The 18,962-nt window shown below is 33.7% G+C and overlaps 1 protein-coding gene across 4 annotated transcripts; it reads left to right on the forward strand.

Moving 5' to 3' along the window:
• Positions 1 to 5,533: 5,533 nt before the first annotated feature.
• On the forward strand, positions 5,534 to 14,178 carry LOC132737992 (neuropeptides capa receptor-like). Of its 4 annotated transcripts, none has more exons than XM_060725405.1 (2): positions 5,534 to 5,690; positions 12,166 to 14,178. In XM_060725405.1, the coding sequence occupies exon 2, from the start codon at positions 12,171 to 12,173 to the stop codon at positions 13,233 to 13,235; it is 1,065 nt and encodes a 354-aa protein (XP_060581388.1). In that variant the 5' UTR covers positions 5,534 to 5,690; positions 12,166 to 12,170; the 3' UTR covers positions 13,236 to 14,178. The 4 variants fall into 4 exon arrangements, with proteins under 4 accessions (XP_060581388.1, XP_060581389.1, XP_060581391.1 ...); XM_060725406.1 differs by lacking the exon at positions 5,534 to 5,690 and adding an exon at positions 7,726 to 7,799; XM_060725408.1 differs by lacking the exon at positions 5,534 to 5,690 and adding an exon at positions 10,766 to 10,843.
• The last annotated feature ends 4,784 nt before the right edge of the window (positions 14,179 to 18,962 follow it).

Genomic DNA, 18,962 nt, shown 5'->3' on the forward strand with positions numbered 1-18,962 from the left:
TCGCGGTTGTTAAAAATCATAAAAATAACGCGACATTTACTCGACATTTTTACAAAATGTCGCTTCGCGGGATGTCGAGTGTCACTTCGCATTGTCGAGCGTCGTATCGCATTGTCGCGTTGTCGTTTCGCATTGTCGAGTGTCGTCGTGGTATGCACTTCTACCAACCTCGACACTCGACAATGCGAAGTGACAATGCGAACAACGCGAAGTGACATCGCGACAACGCGAAAGTGACATCGCGACAACGCGAAGCGACGCTCGACAATGCGAAGCGACACTCGACAACGCGAAGCGACATTTCTTAAAATGTCGCCCTTTTTTACCGCGACATTTCTAGGCGACAGTGCGACATATCGTTTTGACACTGTCGAGCGTCGCTTCGCATTGTCGCATATCGCTTCGCGTTGTCGAGCGTCGCTTCGCATTGTCGCGATGTCACTTCGGGCATTGTCGTGTGTCTACCCTTAGACGCGACGGACGACATTCTAAATGGCACGATAAGGACACCGTACATTGACGTCATTTTGGCATCATTTCCAAGACAAATATTGCTCGATTCGGAAAAGAAAATAGCCGTAAATATTTTATTTCTGTATCAATATCTTTGGGATATGCACCAGTCTACGGGCAAAAATATAAGCTTTCCACAGAATGTTGGATCTCCGTCAGTTTATAAGCCGTTTTATCAAACACTTTGCATAACCTTGGAAGTTGCTTGTATTAGAGCGGACTTCAGTTTGGCAAGCTATTTCGTTTTCTGGTGTTATTTGGTCTACGCCATGATAAATAGGTCAGGTTTACATCAACCGGAGGTACAGACAGCAAAATCCTACCTTAATATGTTTATATGGTTATTATTTATGGCGTAAATCATGCCATTTTTTTTAATTGTCAATTCTGGCACCAGTTCCAAAGTCGAAAAAAAAGGACTTCAGTTTAAAGCAGATTTATGAATCTGTTTGCAAATGCGAAGCAACATGCCTACCGTTCGTTCTCTATAATTATGTTAACCATAAAAAAACATTTTGTTATTTACTGTACGATTTAGCATAAACACAAAATGAAATATTTAATGATTTTTTACTTGCTGCCGCTATAAGTGATTTTTAAAAGTCGTAAAAAATTGTTGTCTGTACATGTGTATTTGTAAAAAGAAAATTGATTTGCTCTTTAATCATTGTTCTTTCACGGTAATCTTGATTATGAAAAATCTATAAGTGTCATGTAGCAATACTAAACGTATTCAAAATAGAGAGAAAACAGAAACCCAAAACGGCAAAATTGACTTAGCTATAGAATGCCCAATGAACGTGCACATTCAGGATCACTTCCATTTTTATGCTGTAAAGCGTTATGCCTCAACGTGGCAATTTCAAAGTCAAAGGGTATTCTTTTGTAAAGAGTTATTTATACGTATAACCATAATGTTATCAAAGGGCTGCAGCTCTATGGTATTTTCTGATCTTTGCAATCTAAATCATACTGACTATCTGTATGTACTTTCCTGTATAAGTTTATTTTTATATACTATTATTCATCTTACGCAGCGACAGCGTTTTGGATTTTCTTTCTATAACAGTTTGAGATTTACATATGGAATTTTGCATGAAAAAAAAAAGAATTGCCTCGACTAGAATTTGAACCATAGGCCTCTCACACCCTCAACGAGACCGCTTACCTCTGCACCACGGCGAAGTTATACATATGAACCTTAAATAAAAAACGAAATACATTATGTAATTCTAAATTGAGAATTTCCATTTCGTGTTTGTAATCCTTATTAATTTCGAGGTATTTTGTTCACGATAAACGTGTTGTTTAACTGTAATATTTCTTGTGTAATTTATGTACGTATATTTATTATGGATACGGAGTTCAGTAATTCACAAATGTGAATAGATTGAAGTAAGAACACAGATCTATGTGAGCTTTTTCAAGTTTAATCTCAGAAGTGGCTAGTGGCGGGAATCGCCTGTCTATACATAAGAACTGCCCATTCAAGCATTAATGGAATAGTACTGATAGTTATAAAGGTCAAGGTAAAATAATCATGCAGGTTAGACTAGTATCTGATATTGTTACAGTTTAACACTGATGGAAATAATTTATCGAAAATCTTCTCGCCAAAACAGTCCGACATGTATATATTCCAGATTTTTATTTGTGTACTACGCTCTGGGTATTCGGTAATTGGCATAGCTAAAAAATAGCATTTTCATTGATTAAAATGATATTCATGATAATCCAAAGCTTTACGGAAATAGCCGAAAAAATTTTTCATTGGGTAAAAAAAGATATTCATCCGCGAAATTTGTGATTGTAACCTCATATTACTATTGACTAATCTAAAACTTTTAATGCACTGTAATTCGTTAAATGCCTACATAAAAAATTATTCTTTCTTTTGAATTGCTGGTTTTTAAGCAGTTTTGAGTGAGAACTACTTTGCGTTGTTAGGACTGTTAGGAAATTTTGTGTTAGACCGTGGGTGTTAGCTATGTATTTACTGATCTTACGATCAGAAAATACAATAAACCTGTAGCAATGTTTAAGTATAATAGATTCAACTTTTTAATACAGTGTCACTCGTTGATAAAAAATATTTTACATCCTGTTTTCATACCAACGATAACCGTTTTTCGTGAACTGGATATAACTTCGTTCACTTAAGAACACTAAACACTATTTATTTTATTATTGCATTTATTTCTGTTGATAAACTACATATTTGACAAATTAAGTTAATTATATCAGTCAATCGAGCTTTATCAAAGAGCTCACCAATACACATTGTAAAGAGAGGAAGGGAACGGAATATTTATGGTTTGAAAACATTTAAATCGAGTAGAATTTTCAACAATAATGTCTCTTCCAACTGAATAAAAACGATAGGGCTATTTGGGACTATTTCTTATCGATGTGGTCATTGGATGTAAATGCATGGATTATTGCACGCGGCATGACCTACAGATGTCCTTAACAGGATTTTTGTTGCAATTTAAGATTTAAAAAAAGGACTACATATTAAAATCTAAAACATGATAAACATAATGCATATGCCAAATAAATGAATTATCTGATATGTGAATAAAGAAGTAAGTAATTTGACAGTTGAAGAATAAAACTTGAATATACTCTTCAAATGTATTCGTAATTTTACTTAGCTTATGTTAGCTATCAATAATTCAATGAATGCATCAGTGTCATATTTGGACCCAGTCGTGTTGCTAATGTAAATATTTATATAATCATTGATAATCATTGCTATGTCCGACTTTTAGAATGTTTTGTTTCAAGAAATTTGACTTTGATCGATGGCTGTTGGTTTGTAAAAATCATTTATCTGTTTACTATTTTCTACTTTGTTTACTCCACATGGCGTCCGTTCTCGTTTTTATTGGCGACTCAGCGCTGTTTTGGGCCTTTTTGATAAATAGAGAATCATAAGTAACGCAACTAAGTAACAATACTATCAGGTTTACACGCAAAGTTTCAAGTTATATGTAATGCTATTTAAAATTGTTCTACACAAAGAACAAAATCTGACTGATGATGAATATGCTAATAGTTAAATAAGCATAAAATGTGAACGTCATGTTAATGCGCGTGACAATTAGATTCAGGATTTTAATTCTAAATTGTGATTTTTGTTTATCAAACTTTATAGAAATTTATTATACGTCAATTCCAGAAAAATATATACCTTTTCAACGTCTCTCTTTTGGGGACAGAAGAACCTATTCGTCATTTTCACGAGTGTCAGTGTTTGTCAGTTACTCTTTACAAAAAATAGACTGAAAAAATTACCTTTAGCCTTTTTACAACACTCGCGTTATAGTGTAACCCTTTCCGTAGCATTGTTTTATTTTAACTCTTTCTCTCACTGAGAGCAAATTTATTTCTTATCAATTTCGCCATTGTGTAATAGAATAAATCACATTTTACTACATAGGATAAGATGAGCAATACTATAAACATCTTCAAAACGAAACCAAAATTTTATTTTTCGGTGCACTATTGCGATACAAGTAAGTGTTATTGCTTTAAGTCACGATCAGTTTTTTCACAATCTCTTTGTGAAAGATCAACAATGAAACAGTAAATTGTAGAAAGAGACCGGTAGGCATGTTGCTTTGCATTTGCAACAGATTCTAAAATCTGCTTTGAACTGTAGTCCCTTTTTTCGACTTGGAACTGGTGCCAGAAGTGACAATTGAAGAAAATGGCAAGATTTAGGCCATAAATAATTAACATATAAACATATTAAGGAAGGATTTTGCTGTCTGTACCCCCGGTTGATGTAAACCTGACCTATTAATCATGGCGTAGAACAAAATAACACCAGAAAACGAAATAGCTTGCAACCGAAGTCCGCTCTAATACAAGCAACTTCCAAGGTTATGCAAAGTGTTTGATAAAACGACTTATAAACTGACGGAGATCCAATATTCTGTGGACAGCTTATATTTTTCCCCGTAGACTGGTGCATATCCCAAAGATATTGATACAGAAATAAAATATTTACGGCTATTTTCTTTTCCGAATCGAGCAATACTAGTATTTGTCTTGGAAATGATGCCAAAAATGACGTAAATGTCACGTGGTATTGCCACACTGAATATATAATCTTTATTAAAAGTCTCATCCATACATAGGAACATATACAACATTTGAACATAAACTCATAATTGTTCATTAATTCATATTGAAGTCATGAAGGGAAGACAACTCCTGCGAGAACCTCTAAAATGCACCTAAGAGTTACCTTCCTTTTTCATTATCACAGCGATTTTGCAAAAAAAAAAAATCCTTGCAATGTTCTTATGGTTGAAATGTTATAAAAGTTCTTGATGTGATTAGCTGCTGTTTCTTAGCATTTAACTCACATATATTTTATTTGTTAGTCTTATCAAACTATACCCGACAATGGCAAATATTAATATATCTATAAAACAATGCAATGTCAGTCTGAATAAATCCAAATATATGTATACGAGACTTCTCTAAAACATATAACAATACATAATAACCTCACAATGCATCTGTTCATCTTCCTAAATAGCATAGACTGAATATGTCACCGGGTGAACACTCAAACTCTTGCATTTATATACATTTTTGTATCCGAATGACAATATATGTATCATTTTTGCACCAGTAAGTTAAATATTTTTGAGAGATTTTTTTGCGTCACTATTCCTTGATGGCAATTCTACTCGTACACGGCATGCCCTTTGCCAATCAGACTGTACGAAATGAACGACAGAAAAACTAAAAAAAAAGACTGTAAAAAAAAAATTACTGTACGGTAACTCCTGACATTTCTGAAAACACTTATTCTTGTTATGTAACATAATAACGCACAAAAATTGCGGCACAGTGGCGTTAATTTTTTGCGTAATCGATCTTGTATTCATTAGAACACCGCAATTAACTGTCTGCTCTTAAGTAATTGAATATTGATATAAATTTGAGATATTTCTATATTTAGCCGTCATACTTTTTGATAACAATCAGTTTTATTCATAACGTACGTAGTAGTGCAATGGCTATCCGGTCATAGAACATCAAAAGAGATGTCTTCCGGTCACGTGATTTTCTGATCGTTGTATTAAGTAAGCTCACATATGTATATTTACAATCAGTATCTAATGTCCGGAAATATTTACTTGGCTGTTTATAAAAAGGTAGGATATTTTCAGATACTTTGATTTGAATGATTGTAAAATATTCGTAAATTAGAATTTAAATAAGATTAAATAGCTCATTGCGTTTATCTAACATAGGTTTTGTTATTTAAAGTTGGGATTAATTTACCTAATTGTCAAGCACTCGATCGTCTGTTTGGAACATGTATATTGTTGATTACAATGCAAATGTACTTGCATGTACAATGCTATTTGTATTATGAAATATAAAGAGGATTTCCAGATTTGTTTAAAGGTCCATTATCATGCCCGAGGCATGCTCTATTTTTATCTCTTAAAAGCTATTTTGTTAATATCTCCCATTGTAGTTCCCAATATGTTACTCATTGTCCAATTACCTGAAACATCGTTCGCTTCTGTTGCTTTTCAGAGGCAATTAGTACAGTTATACAGTGATTTTTTTATGGAAAACAACTTGTATACTTCTTCGTTTACATGACAAATTATATAATTTCACATTCAACGCTATACTTTCTTCAGATAATTAGCAAATAAAATGTTTTAAAATCATTATTTTAAGGTTAAACATCTCATGATTGCCATTTAAATAGAAGGAAAAGTTTATTGTTTCTGAAGAATAATGTGATCTCGGTTAGTGTAAGATCAGATTATGTTTTATAGCTTTGCACAGCCAACAGGAAAAAATACAATTGGTGTTAGCTAAGGCAACATGTCTCCACATCCTTGCGAATTTTCATGAAAATTTCGAAAATGTATTAAAAAGTAAAATATTGTGAAGTGAACAAATAAACTACATTGCAAAGTAACTTTCAACCACATAAATTACCAAATAATATGCAAACAACAGCACTTACTGCGTTAGTCACGCAGTAGTAATATGGTGATAAATATTGCAAAATAGGCCATTTATTGCATGTAACACGTAAGAAATTTATTTGAATTGTGAACATCTTTACTTTTTAAAAAAAACTTAGTACATTTTTCTCAAATTGTTTTTCTTGAAAATCTTCGGCTCATCTAGAGGCAGCTTTTAATATTACGTGCAAAACAATTTGATGTTCTATTTAGTTCATGCTTATGAAGGATGCTATACTAGTTTGATTGTTTGGTTTGGTTTAACGGTGCACCAACACAATTCAGGTCATATCGAGCCGGAACAGGAAAGATGATTTTGGCTAACTTGTGATGTTACAAACTTGCAACAGCAGGGATCAAAACCACCTTACCAAGATGCATAGACTCCAGTAATTCGAACCCATTTAGTCGCGTCTTACGAGCACACAGGGATAAACGGTGACTGCGAGTAGCTTAACGCCGAGCTATATCATTAATTAACAATTATAATATAAAATATTTACATTGCGTTCGTTTGTATATATGACGCATAATCTGGTGTTTTTTGATGGTAAAGATAAAATTTAAAAAATTTAAGGACGTTTAAAAATGAAAATACATGTACGGAAATATAACTAATTCTCTGTATTTGTTTTGTGTGTGTCTTATTTAAAACAGCAATACCAAAACCCGTGTATTTGCATAAATCCCACATAACAGACACCGTGAAATAATGAATGCACCAAACGGAAGAAAAATAATTGTGTTACTTTTAAATCAATATTAATTCACTTCCGTCTGATAAATTCTCTGATTATTTTGCGTCTATCAATTGAAGGAAAAAAAGGTTTTATCTTTATCGCTCGAAAAAACAAACAAAAACAACAATAACAACAAGACCAACGTCACGGCTCATGTCCTTATGTTAGCAAACAAACAAACTAACTGAGAAAAGGCCAGAACATAAATGCGTAGGTCAATTTAAACAGCCAGTATTGGTCAATTGGTCAGCACATAATCTTGGTATTGAAGTAAGTAGATATACTGGCATTGAAGGACAAAATCGTATATGTAAACTATGTTCATCACATCAGTTGAATCAGAGTACCATTTTTTATTATGCTGTAATAAATATAATGATTTACGACAGAAACATTTTGCAAATAATGCTTGGCCTTCAGTGCAAAAGTTCATTAATATTATGTCACTAGTATTGTAAAAAAAAAATGAAGTTTTTAACGGAAGCTTATAAGTTGAGAAATTTAACGCTGCTTCGTAGGATTTATTTCATTTGTGAGTTTAAATTTACTTAATGTTAGACATTTGGTGATCATTTATTATTTAAAGATTAAATATGTCGTTATTTGTGTAATTATATGTAAACTGCATGTCTTGACCATATTTAGCATTTGTAAATGGTCAGACGATTTGCCAATAAATGAAGTGAAATGGTCATAGTTGTGTAATTCGACTTCGATCACGAAATAATAATAATACCTAATAATAAATTACTTAAAGGGACTCCACTGAGGTTTAAAGGCCTTAAAATATATAACTTTTGAATTTCTTACATAAATGAGCTGGGACACTTTAAATAGAAATATATGCAAAGATATTTGGGAACTATATTTTGAAATAAATTGAAATTCGTATTTTTATGCTTTTCTTAGCCCAATTTGAGTGAAAACCGTTTAAACGCTTTTCATTTTGGTCATATTTTTACAATTTGAATTATTATTCTGGAAAAACGAAGTGCGCGAATGATCTGAAATTTCGCACACAGATTAGTGGTCTAAACCTACATCAAATGTTACATTCGTCTGGAAAAAATATTTTCAGTCCCATCATGTCAAGAAACCTAAGTGGAGTCCCTTTAAGCAAGATATGACTCAAATATCAAGAATTAAGCGGTCAAATAGTTTTGAAGGGCGTCGCATATTTTACCACCTACATCTACTTTTTGTATTTCTGGCTGAAAAACGCAGTCGTTATAAATAACATATTACTTTCGGTGTCATTTTTTCTGCTCGACAAAAAGTAAAGATATATTTAGGCTTCTTGATGCCTGGTTAACCTAGTTTTTATCTATTTATTGTCATCAGTTAGGCAGTCCAAAGAATTCTGAAATTGATTTAGTAATAAAGAAAATATAGCATGATATAAAAATCAAAATCGAAAGTGAGACTTTAATTAGCTCTATTTATGAATAGATTATTTTGTTTTTAAGACAAAAAAAAATCATGGTAACAGAAATTTAAGGATTTGTAAATCAACATGTCTCCAATAAATTTGGTGTTAATCGGCTTTGTCAGGGCAAACTAGCTGCTGACATCGTCAAAGACCGACCAAGACCTGTCCAGCGGAGAGTGAAGACAGGGTAACAAGATCCGTCTACAATACATTTATTAGATGGAATTATTTGTCAATTCGTGTCAAAACATATACAAATTTATACAGACGTGCGTTTTATAAAGGACCATTGTGTCGCAGAAATGCTATTATTTTAGTTTCGTCAAAGTCCTTTACATGTTGGCATCCTGTTATAGTTTTCAAAAAGTTACTTATTAGCCAAATACCTGAACCATCTTTTGCCTTTGTTATCTTTTGGCAATTAGTATAGTTACTGAGATTAATGCTAAGTTGTTTTACATTTTGCTTCATTTATGACAAATGGTTTCATATTCGTCGTTGCTTTCTTCAAGTGATAAACATCTAATATGCTCTTAAACATTAAATAACCGTAAAATAATCAATGTTTGACTTTGAAAAAGAAGAAGATTTTTTTTTCTGATGCATAATTTGTGTCTTTTAAAGCACACGAACGGAGCATCCTATACAACTGAGCGCTCGGTCACCTCACTATGTTATTGGCTTGAAAATTACATGTTCAAATATAGTTAACCCCACGAATTTGTATAATTTTCATGCCCTGATAAATCATATAATACACGCATCTAATAAAATCTACGGAAAGATGTCAATAAAACTAACTTAGTAATCACATCACTTGTACAAAGTCATGCGCTAGTCTGAACCTACGAGCAGTCTGAACCAATTAGATACAGTTATGCCTGCTAAGTTTTAGTATTTTTCTTGATATTCAAAACCAATTAGATTGTTCAGACTAGCGCATGACTTTGTACAAGTGATGTGATTACTAAGTTAGTTTTATTGACATCTTTCCGTAGATTTTATTAGATGCGTGTATTATATGATATGTGTTAGTGTGTTATTTTTTGTAACCATGTTCTGCCCTTGGACAATTAGCGCCGGAATCCGAGTTTTGGATTTCGTAGCCCGACTGAATGTTCCCGTACTGCATCTTTGTTGAACATATCTCCGTCTGTTTTGTCATCCAAACAAAAAGCGTCTAATCAACCTTGCACTGCCTGTTGCATAATTATGATAAGTATTTTTCCAAAAGCATTCAAATACGTACACAGTGTAGTGCATGAGAAAAGGTTAAATTGTAGACATTGACATGCATGTAAAACAATACTATATCATACTTAAATATTCGAAAGTATATTATCTGTTTTGAAACTATGCCGCGGTCATAGCCTCATTCAAGTGGGGTCATCAAGTATCCATTGATTTGTGTTTCCTGTGTCAAACATACCTCTTACAATTGAATGTATCTCCAAAACATTAATGAAACGTCGATTACACAATGCGTGAGTTAGTGTGATGATATTATGTGAGTGACTAATACACTTTAAAAATAACTCAAAAGAATATGGTATTAAACGATGGTCTGATCTACAGTGTCAACTGCACTCACAAGCAATGACATTTAAATAAAATAAAAAAATATTCACCATTCAATTAAGTAATGGTTTACATGTAATATGCAATGAATGACCGAGTTTACAGTATTAATCACCATAATTGCTACAGCGTGACTAAACGCAGTATGGGTTAACTGTTTACAGGAAAATTATTGTCTTGTTCACTTCACAATATTTTATTTTAAATACATTTTCAAAATGTTCATGAAAATTAGCATAAATCTTGAGGCGTGCTTCTTTAACGCATCAAACAGAAGCGGTCTTTGTACGTTGATGGTGTTGGCCATTTTGGCTATACACTACGAGTAATATGTCTTTTTAATCTCGGATTGCCGCACACAGCACTTTAAAGTTATTTGGTGTATAAATGACTCACATTTAATACGAAATATTTGCATCTAATTATCAATCATCATAATTTCTCGTAACTACTTGTTCTGTTTGTTTGCCAGAAGTCATTTGGGAGTTTCCGTTGATATTTCCGTATTTATCGTTTGCAATAACCTTTTAAATGCACGCTCATATCAAGGATTTATTTCAACCAAAAACGTATGTAATTTCTGGTAATCTGCAATCGCTTCTGTTCATAAATAGGATACATATTAGATTAATATATACGTCTATGATGCTTTTGATATGTAAACAAATTAAGAGGATGGTTTCGTTTGCATTATGTGCATTGCAAAACAATGAAAGGACAATTTTGGATAGAAGCTTAAAAGAAAGATAAAATTATTGCTAGACAGTGTTATTTGTAAGTTTCTTTCATTTTAATTTAAATTACGACTCAGAGCAATGAGATACGCAGAATAAAAAAAGCGTTCGGAAATAATATTAATGAAAGTATTTTGCTCTTCTCCTACCAGTCACATCAAATCATTAGTGGTTTTTCTGTAGTACAAAAAACGCTCGATAAAACAAACACTTTTTTATAAACTTGATATTGATATTCTGGCAAAAGGCAAAGAATGAGGGAATATATTTGGTTATGATAATATCATATATAATATACACTTAAACATTTCTGAGAAGAAAATTGATACAGATTTTCTTGTCGGGGCAAAAAAAATCCTTTCTAGATATCCGGAGTTTGGAGTATGTCAAAATGTGTCGTAAACGGTGTTAAAGCTGCATGCCGCCGGATGAGTCAAAATATTTCAATAAAATCAGACTTGATAAAAATGTACTAAAATTTTAGGATATGCAAAAAGATTCAAGATTCAAGTAATATTTTACATGTTCTGTGCAATTAATGGCTGATTTTTTCAGCATTTACAACTACATGTATATTTATACTGCGTTACTAACGCAGTAAGGGCTATTTATGCATATTTTGACCACGTTTTAGTAATTTACGTTGGTTGAAATGTGTAAATTGCTTCATTTTGTTTACTCCACAATATTAAACATTCAGACACATTTTCAAATTTCCATAAAAATTATCATGAATTTGGAGGCGCGGTGTTTTAAAATATATAATTTAAAGAAAATTTTACGGGACTTCAAAATCAAAATACTTCGACCGGCTAAAGCGAATTTTCGAATAAAGCGTAGAGTCACTGAGAGTCAACTGCAGTAAAATGTTGCAGGCGTTTTATACGCTATATATGCTGATATAAAGTCGCGTATGTAATTAATGAACCCTTAATACATTACATTACATTATTACAGGCACAAACAGACCCTGAGTAGAACCACTGACATTCTTAGCTTCCTAACATGAATAAAAATAAAGTCCCTGGCTTGATTTGAACCCACAGGGTGAGAACAAACTTAACCACTCGGCCACGGACTGGGAGCATACGTTTTAATTATAGAAGACGGACTGAACCGACATAAATTGTTCTAATGTGTTGGGTTTTGTTTTTCAGGAAAAATGAACAAGACAGAAATGTCAGAGGAAGAACAAGAGTCGAGTTTACAGGATTTGAACAATAACGAGCTTGACAAGCTTATTCCTGCTGTTATATTTCTCTCCGTCATTTCACTGACTGGCATAGTCGGGAATAGTTTAGTTATTCACATTTACAGAACGCGATTCAAGTTTTCTAACGTTCAGTGTTTTGTTCTAACTTTGGCAGCTATAGATTTGTGTTCATGTTGTGTAGCAATTCCTCTTGAGATAGTCACTGTCCTAGACCAGTTTACATTTGAGCCTGGGTGGCTCTGTAAATTGGCCAGATTCATAAATGGCGTTTGCACAAATGCCTCAACGTTCATGTTGATAATGATAGCTGTCGATAGATTCCGGAAAATTTTGAAACCATTTGAATGGCAAATCAAAGCATCTGTCGCAAAGATGTTATGCGTTGCATCTGTGATCCTCGCAACGATGGTTTCATGGCCTGCAATCGCCATTTACGGAAAAGATACTTTCGATATCCCAAAATTCAATCTCACCGGAAGTGAATGTGGGACTGATAATAATGTAAAAGATACGTCATTTCCGGTTGTATACACACTTACTCTTGCGATTTTGTTTATAAGCAGTGTAATCATATTGGTTATACTGTATTGCATGATTGGAAACAAAGTGAGAAGCCACGTTCGTAACATGAAGGACGGTTTAGGAAAAGCTGGTTCACAAGCTTACACCCGAAACCAGCAGACTGCAAAAAGAACCACTTTCGTCATGTTTCTGGTTACTATAGCGTTCATTTGCAGTTTCCTCCCACATCTTATTGTGAGACAATTCAAAAGCAAGTTTACAGCAGACGGCTCTTCCAGCGGAAGTGAAGGTGTTTACAAAATCTTGACAAGATCCTACTTCCTGAACTGTGCAGTAAATCCTATTATTTATAGTATTTTCGACTCGCGTTTCCGGCGTGCGTGTAAGAGAAAGTCATCTGGAGAATTAACTAGCGATTCTCAAACACACGTACAAAGGTTAACACAAATTCCAAAAGACACATGTGTTATTTCAAAGATCACACCGTCATGAAGGACTGTATAATATGGATAGTGTTTTTTAAAAGTTTGTGAAAAGATATTTTGTTTCATTTTCGGATTGTGATTTCAATATAATATACAATATTTAATTCCTTATACGGACGGTTTGGTAGTAAACCATTTTCCGGCAAAAAACAAAAATATTCGACGGTAGCAGTTTTCTGCCAAACATGAAAGTGGAAAAAGACAACAGATTCTTGACAATGTGTATTACATTAATTTTATCACATGATACAATGTGTATTACATTAATTTTATCACATGATTATGTTAAGTTTAATTTTCAGAGCCAATAGTTATATGCAATGAATCACAATTTGGTCTGACTAGTGTTTATATAAATATACTTGTAGTAGTGATAAAAATGACACTTGTTTTATTACAATTATGTAAAGCTAAAAATAATTATATTCATTCATGGTATTTCAAGTAGAATTCTACTTGTAAGATTTCACAAAAACTTGATAAAAATCAAAACAATGTGAAGGGTTACTAAACAGTTTTCAAAACATGAAAACAATACATATAAAACGTAATACATGGCCGAGTCAAAGACTGAAACTCTTGGTTACTGTATTTTGACAGATATCATTCAAGTCAAACATTTGTGCAAGGCTTGACCACTACCTTTTGATTACTCAAGCAACTGTGTATGCCATATTTTAGGATGAAAATGGTTTTTAGGGTGAACATATATTTTATGGTGGACATGGTTTTCCGGATGGGCATAATTTTCATGGTGAACTTGCTTTTTTATGGTGGCTGATTAGTGCCATTCGTGTTTTCGCCCCGCGACCCCCACCAAGCGAGAAGTCGAAAATTAACAAGTTAAAATAGTGGAGACGCGGAGCGAAAAGTCGCTAATTAGCCAGAGCCCGAAGCGAGATTTAAATCAAAGCACAGAAGGCGCTGAATTTGTTTGGGTCTCAGAATGTCAGAAATTTCCAGTGGTTTTACTGTAGTAAATTGGCTATTACAACACTGATATTCAATTCAATGTTTATTTGACTTAAACAATTTAAAAAAAAATGAGTTGCCTTAACTGGGATTTGAACTCCAGACCTCTCGATTCCTAAGCGAGCGTGCAATGATGGTTTGTAACTCTTATTATTTCGACGCTAAACCTGTTATTTAACACAGATGCTAATAATCATGGAGCATACCATAAGCATGTATATCTATAAAGAACAAAACAATATTAGAAATCTTCGACCATTCGGGAACTATTTTGCTTGAAAATTATTGCGCATGTCATTTGACAATCTTTACGCAGTGATCTCCCCTGAATTTTTCGGCGTTATTGTACATATAAAGGGAAGTAACCGCTTCAAAAAAGCGGACTACTTTCGGCATTTGCAATTAACAGCATCAGGGTCTGAAATTTCGCTACCATTATTTGTTTGGTCTGACGAGCCAAACAAATAAAAATAAAACGGCGGGGGCGCGGAGCGAAAGCACGCTAATTCTCGACTTCTCGCTTGGCAGGGTCTCAGGACGAAAACACGGTAATACGCAGGAGCGCTGGGCGAAGTTTAATAAATAAAATTTCGCCCCGCGCCCTTGCTAATAACCGTGTTTTCGCCCCGCGACCCCGCCGTTTAATTTTATAAATCTCGCTCCGCGCCCCCGCGGGTCGACGTTTTATTTCTTAAACTTCGCCCGCGCCCTCGCTAATAAGCGTGTTTTCGCTCCGCGCTCCCGCCATTTCAACTTGTTATTTCTCGACTTTTTGCTTGGCGGGGTCGTGGGGCGAACACACGCTAATTAGCGAATGCGCGGGGCGAAGTTTTATTTATTAAACTTCGCCCCGTGCCCCCGCTAATTATCGTGTTTTCGCTCCGCGCCCTGCCGTTTTATTTCTTAAATCTTGCTCCGCCCCACGGGGCGAAGTTTTATTTCTTAAACTTGATTTAAACATATTTTATTGCCAAAAATAAGACATATACATACATGTAGACAATTACAATACAATGACATGACATATTTGGCAAAAGGGTTGACCCACAATTAAGTTCTCTCAACATTAGCAACGGGTCTTCCCTGATGCAATAAATTACAATAACTTATTTTACAAGAATGACTATCAGTTAGATAGAATTAACAAAACTCACACATATATAGTACTTGGCTTTAAAATGATTTTAGGTAAGAAAGAACAATAAAAATGATTGGGTGTACATGTTCTCCTAGCTTGAATGGTATTTAACGATGTTTAACTGATTTTTTATATATTTGCGCGTTACAATGACTTAGAAAACATGTACATTTTGCCGAATATAACAAAAACAAAATAGATTTTGAGAAAATGAAATATAGAAGAAAAAAATAGAAAGAAGAAAGGAAAGAATCTTGTCTATTGTTTTGCAAAAAATGAAAGAAAAATACATTAATATTTATTGGGATTGTGCTGGTTTGTTTTTCAAAATCAAAAGCGTTTGCTTACTTTTATTAAAATTGTTGAACAGTCAAAAATATTTTATTATTATTTTCTAAAGACAACTCTTTGTTACCAAAACTAAAAGTAATTGGACATTTTAAAGGGTGAAATTGCCTTAATTCGTTAAAAAGATCAATTCTCTTATTTCGATATTTCGGACAAGTAAACAAAAAATGGTTAACATCTTCTATCTCATAACCGCACGAACAATTTGCATCCTGTGACAAATGATTGCAGAATAAGTGGAAATTTAAGTTACTGCATGCATTTCTCAGTCTGCAGTGTAAAACAGAGAGTTTTTCTTTCACCTGTAAGGTACCATTTTGGAGTGTCTGTAGATTCGAAAGGTTGATTTCTTTAATAGAGATTTAAAATGTGACAGAGTTTTCTACAGATCTTGTTTCAGGTTGCAAGTTGTTCCATAGCATTACGGACGAAGGCACAAAAGAAGAAGAAAATATATGAGTCCGTCTGTTTAAAGTTGCAAAGTCTTCTGAGTTTCTAAGATTGTATGGTGTTGTATTATGAACTCTTTCTGGAAAATATTACTTAAATAATCAGGAACGTCTCAATTATGAATTCTATATGTTAAAATAAGTTTTTGGTACGTTCTTCTATCAGATAGTGAGAGCCAATTAATTTTTTATATAAATTTTGGAGAGAAACTGAACGGGTTAGGCCGCTTACGATTCTGGCTGCCTCATGCTGTATTTTATCTAACGTATCTTTTTCATAATTTGTACACCCATCCCAGACTACAGAAGCATATTCTAAAAGAGGTCTAAGAAATGAAATGTAAATTTGGTTTAGGGTTTCCCTATTAAGGAAATATTTCAGTTTTCTCATTGTACCTAGTAAGTTAGAAGCCGATAATGTTATACTTTTAATATGATCGTGCCATTTTTCATTAGAACTAAAAGTTAAGCCTAAATGTTTATGACTTTCAACAAATTTTACCGGTATGCCATCAAATTGTAATTTTGGATTGTTAACGTTGGATTGTAAAGTAAAAATAATCGCTTCTGTTTTGTTAGGATTAAAATGTACAAGCCATGTTTTAGACCATAAGTCTATCAAAGCTAAATCATGATTAAGAATTCCTTCTAGATCGAATATTGATGATGTTGTACAAGACAAAGAGGTGTCGTCTGCAAATAAACGAGTTATACATAGCAAATTTTCTACAATATCATTAACGTTAACAAGGAAGAATAATGGCCCAAGCACCGAGCCTTGGGGGACCCCTGCGTTTACAGTCAGTGGTTGTGATAAAGAAGACCCTACAAAGACCTTTTGACTTCTATTAATTAGATAACTTTCAATCCATTTCAACAAGTTACCTTTGATACCATTTTTCTGAAGTTTCAGAAGTAAACCCTTGTGCCATACTCTGTCAAACGCTTTAGATATGTCACAAAACACTACACAAGTAAATGTTCTATCATCTAAAGATTTAACTATTTGGTGATATATATCTAATAATTGAAAAATCGTTGAATGACCTTGATATGGAAGCCTTGGAGGGTCACTTTTGAGTTTCGACTTACGGATGTTTTACTTTTGACTTTCGAGTTTTGACACTTTTGATTTGTGACTTAACAGAATCTTATGACGTTTTGGCTTACCCATTTTACACGTGCTTTAGAAGCTGAAGGCAGCAAACTTTTGTTTCAGGTATTGTTTTTCAAACGTTTTAAATAATAATTTCATTCAAATTTGTCATTGAGGAGGGATGTGTTTAAGAGGGGAGGGAATTTAATGTTATTGGGGATATAACCCCATAGTGGTAAAGATATCACAGACTTTTAATTCCCCAAGTGTGGACTGTGTGTTTTGTGCAATCTGCTTTGTTCTTAATATGTTCATTATATTAGTGCTGATTCATTTTTTGTCCTCATCACAAAATCTCGTCCAAATGAGTAAACAAACAAATAACTGTTTTACAAGTAGGAACAAGGGAATACAAGTTTTATATACATCTTAAAATGGCATGGTGCACAGTATTAAACATGTATCGCAATTCAGCATTTTATTGAGCTACCACAGAATCAGTATTTCTCTGAAGTACTTAGATAGTGTTGACCAATTTCATAAAGAACGGCAAGTGCTATGTTCATACACACAAGTACAAAGTTAACTACTAATTATGATCGAGCACCATTTGCATTTAGCACCAATGTCTAATTTTGTTGTATACTTTAACAATTGAGAAAAGAACACTTAAGAACAAACAAATAGATATAGGACCAGTTAGAACAAAATATCCCACTAGCATTTTAAATGTTATGGTTTTTTTTCGCACCTATCAATCTTTAAAAGACGGAGCTCAGAGATTTACCCATTTTATATAATATGAATGTATAAAGATTTAGATAAAATATATACTCTTATTTCAGACACAACTACAGGACAAAAGGTAACGAGGAAGAAAACCTTGATGTTGATCTGTGTCTTCATCATTATACTGTTCGGCATTACCAAAGCTACCGTGCCAAGATACCTACCCTCAACATCTATAACAAGCAAGACTCTGCTGATAATAGAGTACTTTCTGGTACAGTATGGCATTACGACGTCATTTAGTACAGTTATAGACTTTTTTAAATTTAAAACGGTGAAATGAAATATTTACTCCTTTTGAGACTGTGTCTGATTTTATAAACAGAGAAATACAAACAAGTGGTCAGTGCAATGCATAGGATACCGTACAATATGGCGTAGGTCAAGGGGGACGACGGCATGTAAATAATGAGAGCGCTTGATCCTACGCCAAAGGACAGTTTTATGTGATATATGGACGGTTAAGACAAACTTAAACCATAAGCATTTTGTATCCATGAAGCTGTGAACGGGTATAGTAATAAAATAATATGGTTAGAGATTTCGGACTCAAATAACGACCCACATCTTATTGCAAGATACTTTTAGACACCTGTAATGAACATTATCAAGCCCCCCCCCCCCCCACCCAATACATACTACGATGTGATTTTGGTACGGAAAACTGCATTGCTTTACTATTGCAGCTTTAGACACGATTCTACAGATCCGATTGCTGGTACTCGAAGCGTTGTAGCTGGAAAAAGCACATCTAACCAACGCATTGAGAAGTGGTGGTGTACATTACGACAAAATGAAATCCATTGGTGGATTGTTTTTTTAAAGACTTACGCGATATATGTGTATTTAATGATCTGGATCCGATACAATGTGAGAACTTAAAATTTTGCTTCATGGACCTCATACAAACCTAGTTAGACCAGATTGAACATGAATTAAGGC

The sequence above is a fragment of the Ruditapes philippinarum genome, unplaced genomic scaffold (genome assembly GCF_026571515.1).
Source record: "Ruditapes philippinarum isolate M1 unplaced genomic scaffold, ASM2657151v2 ctg9178_1_1_1_1, whole genome shotgun sequence".
Classification (NCBI taxonomy): domain Eukaryota; kingdom Metazoa; phylum Mollusca; class Bivalvia; order Venerida; family Veneridae; genus Ruditapes; species Ruditapes philippinarum.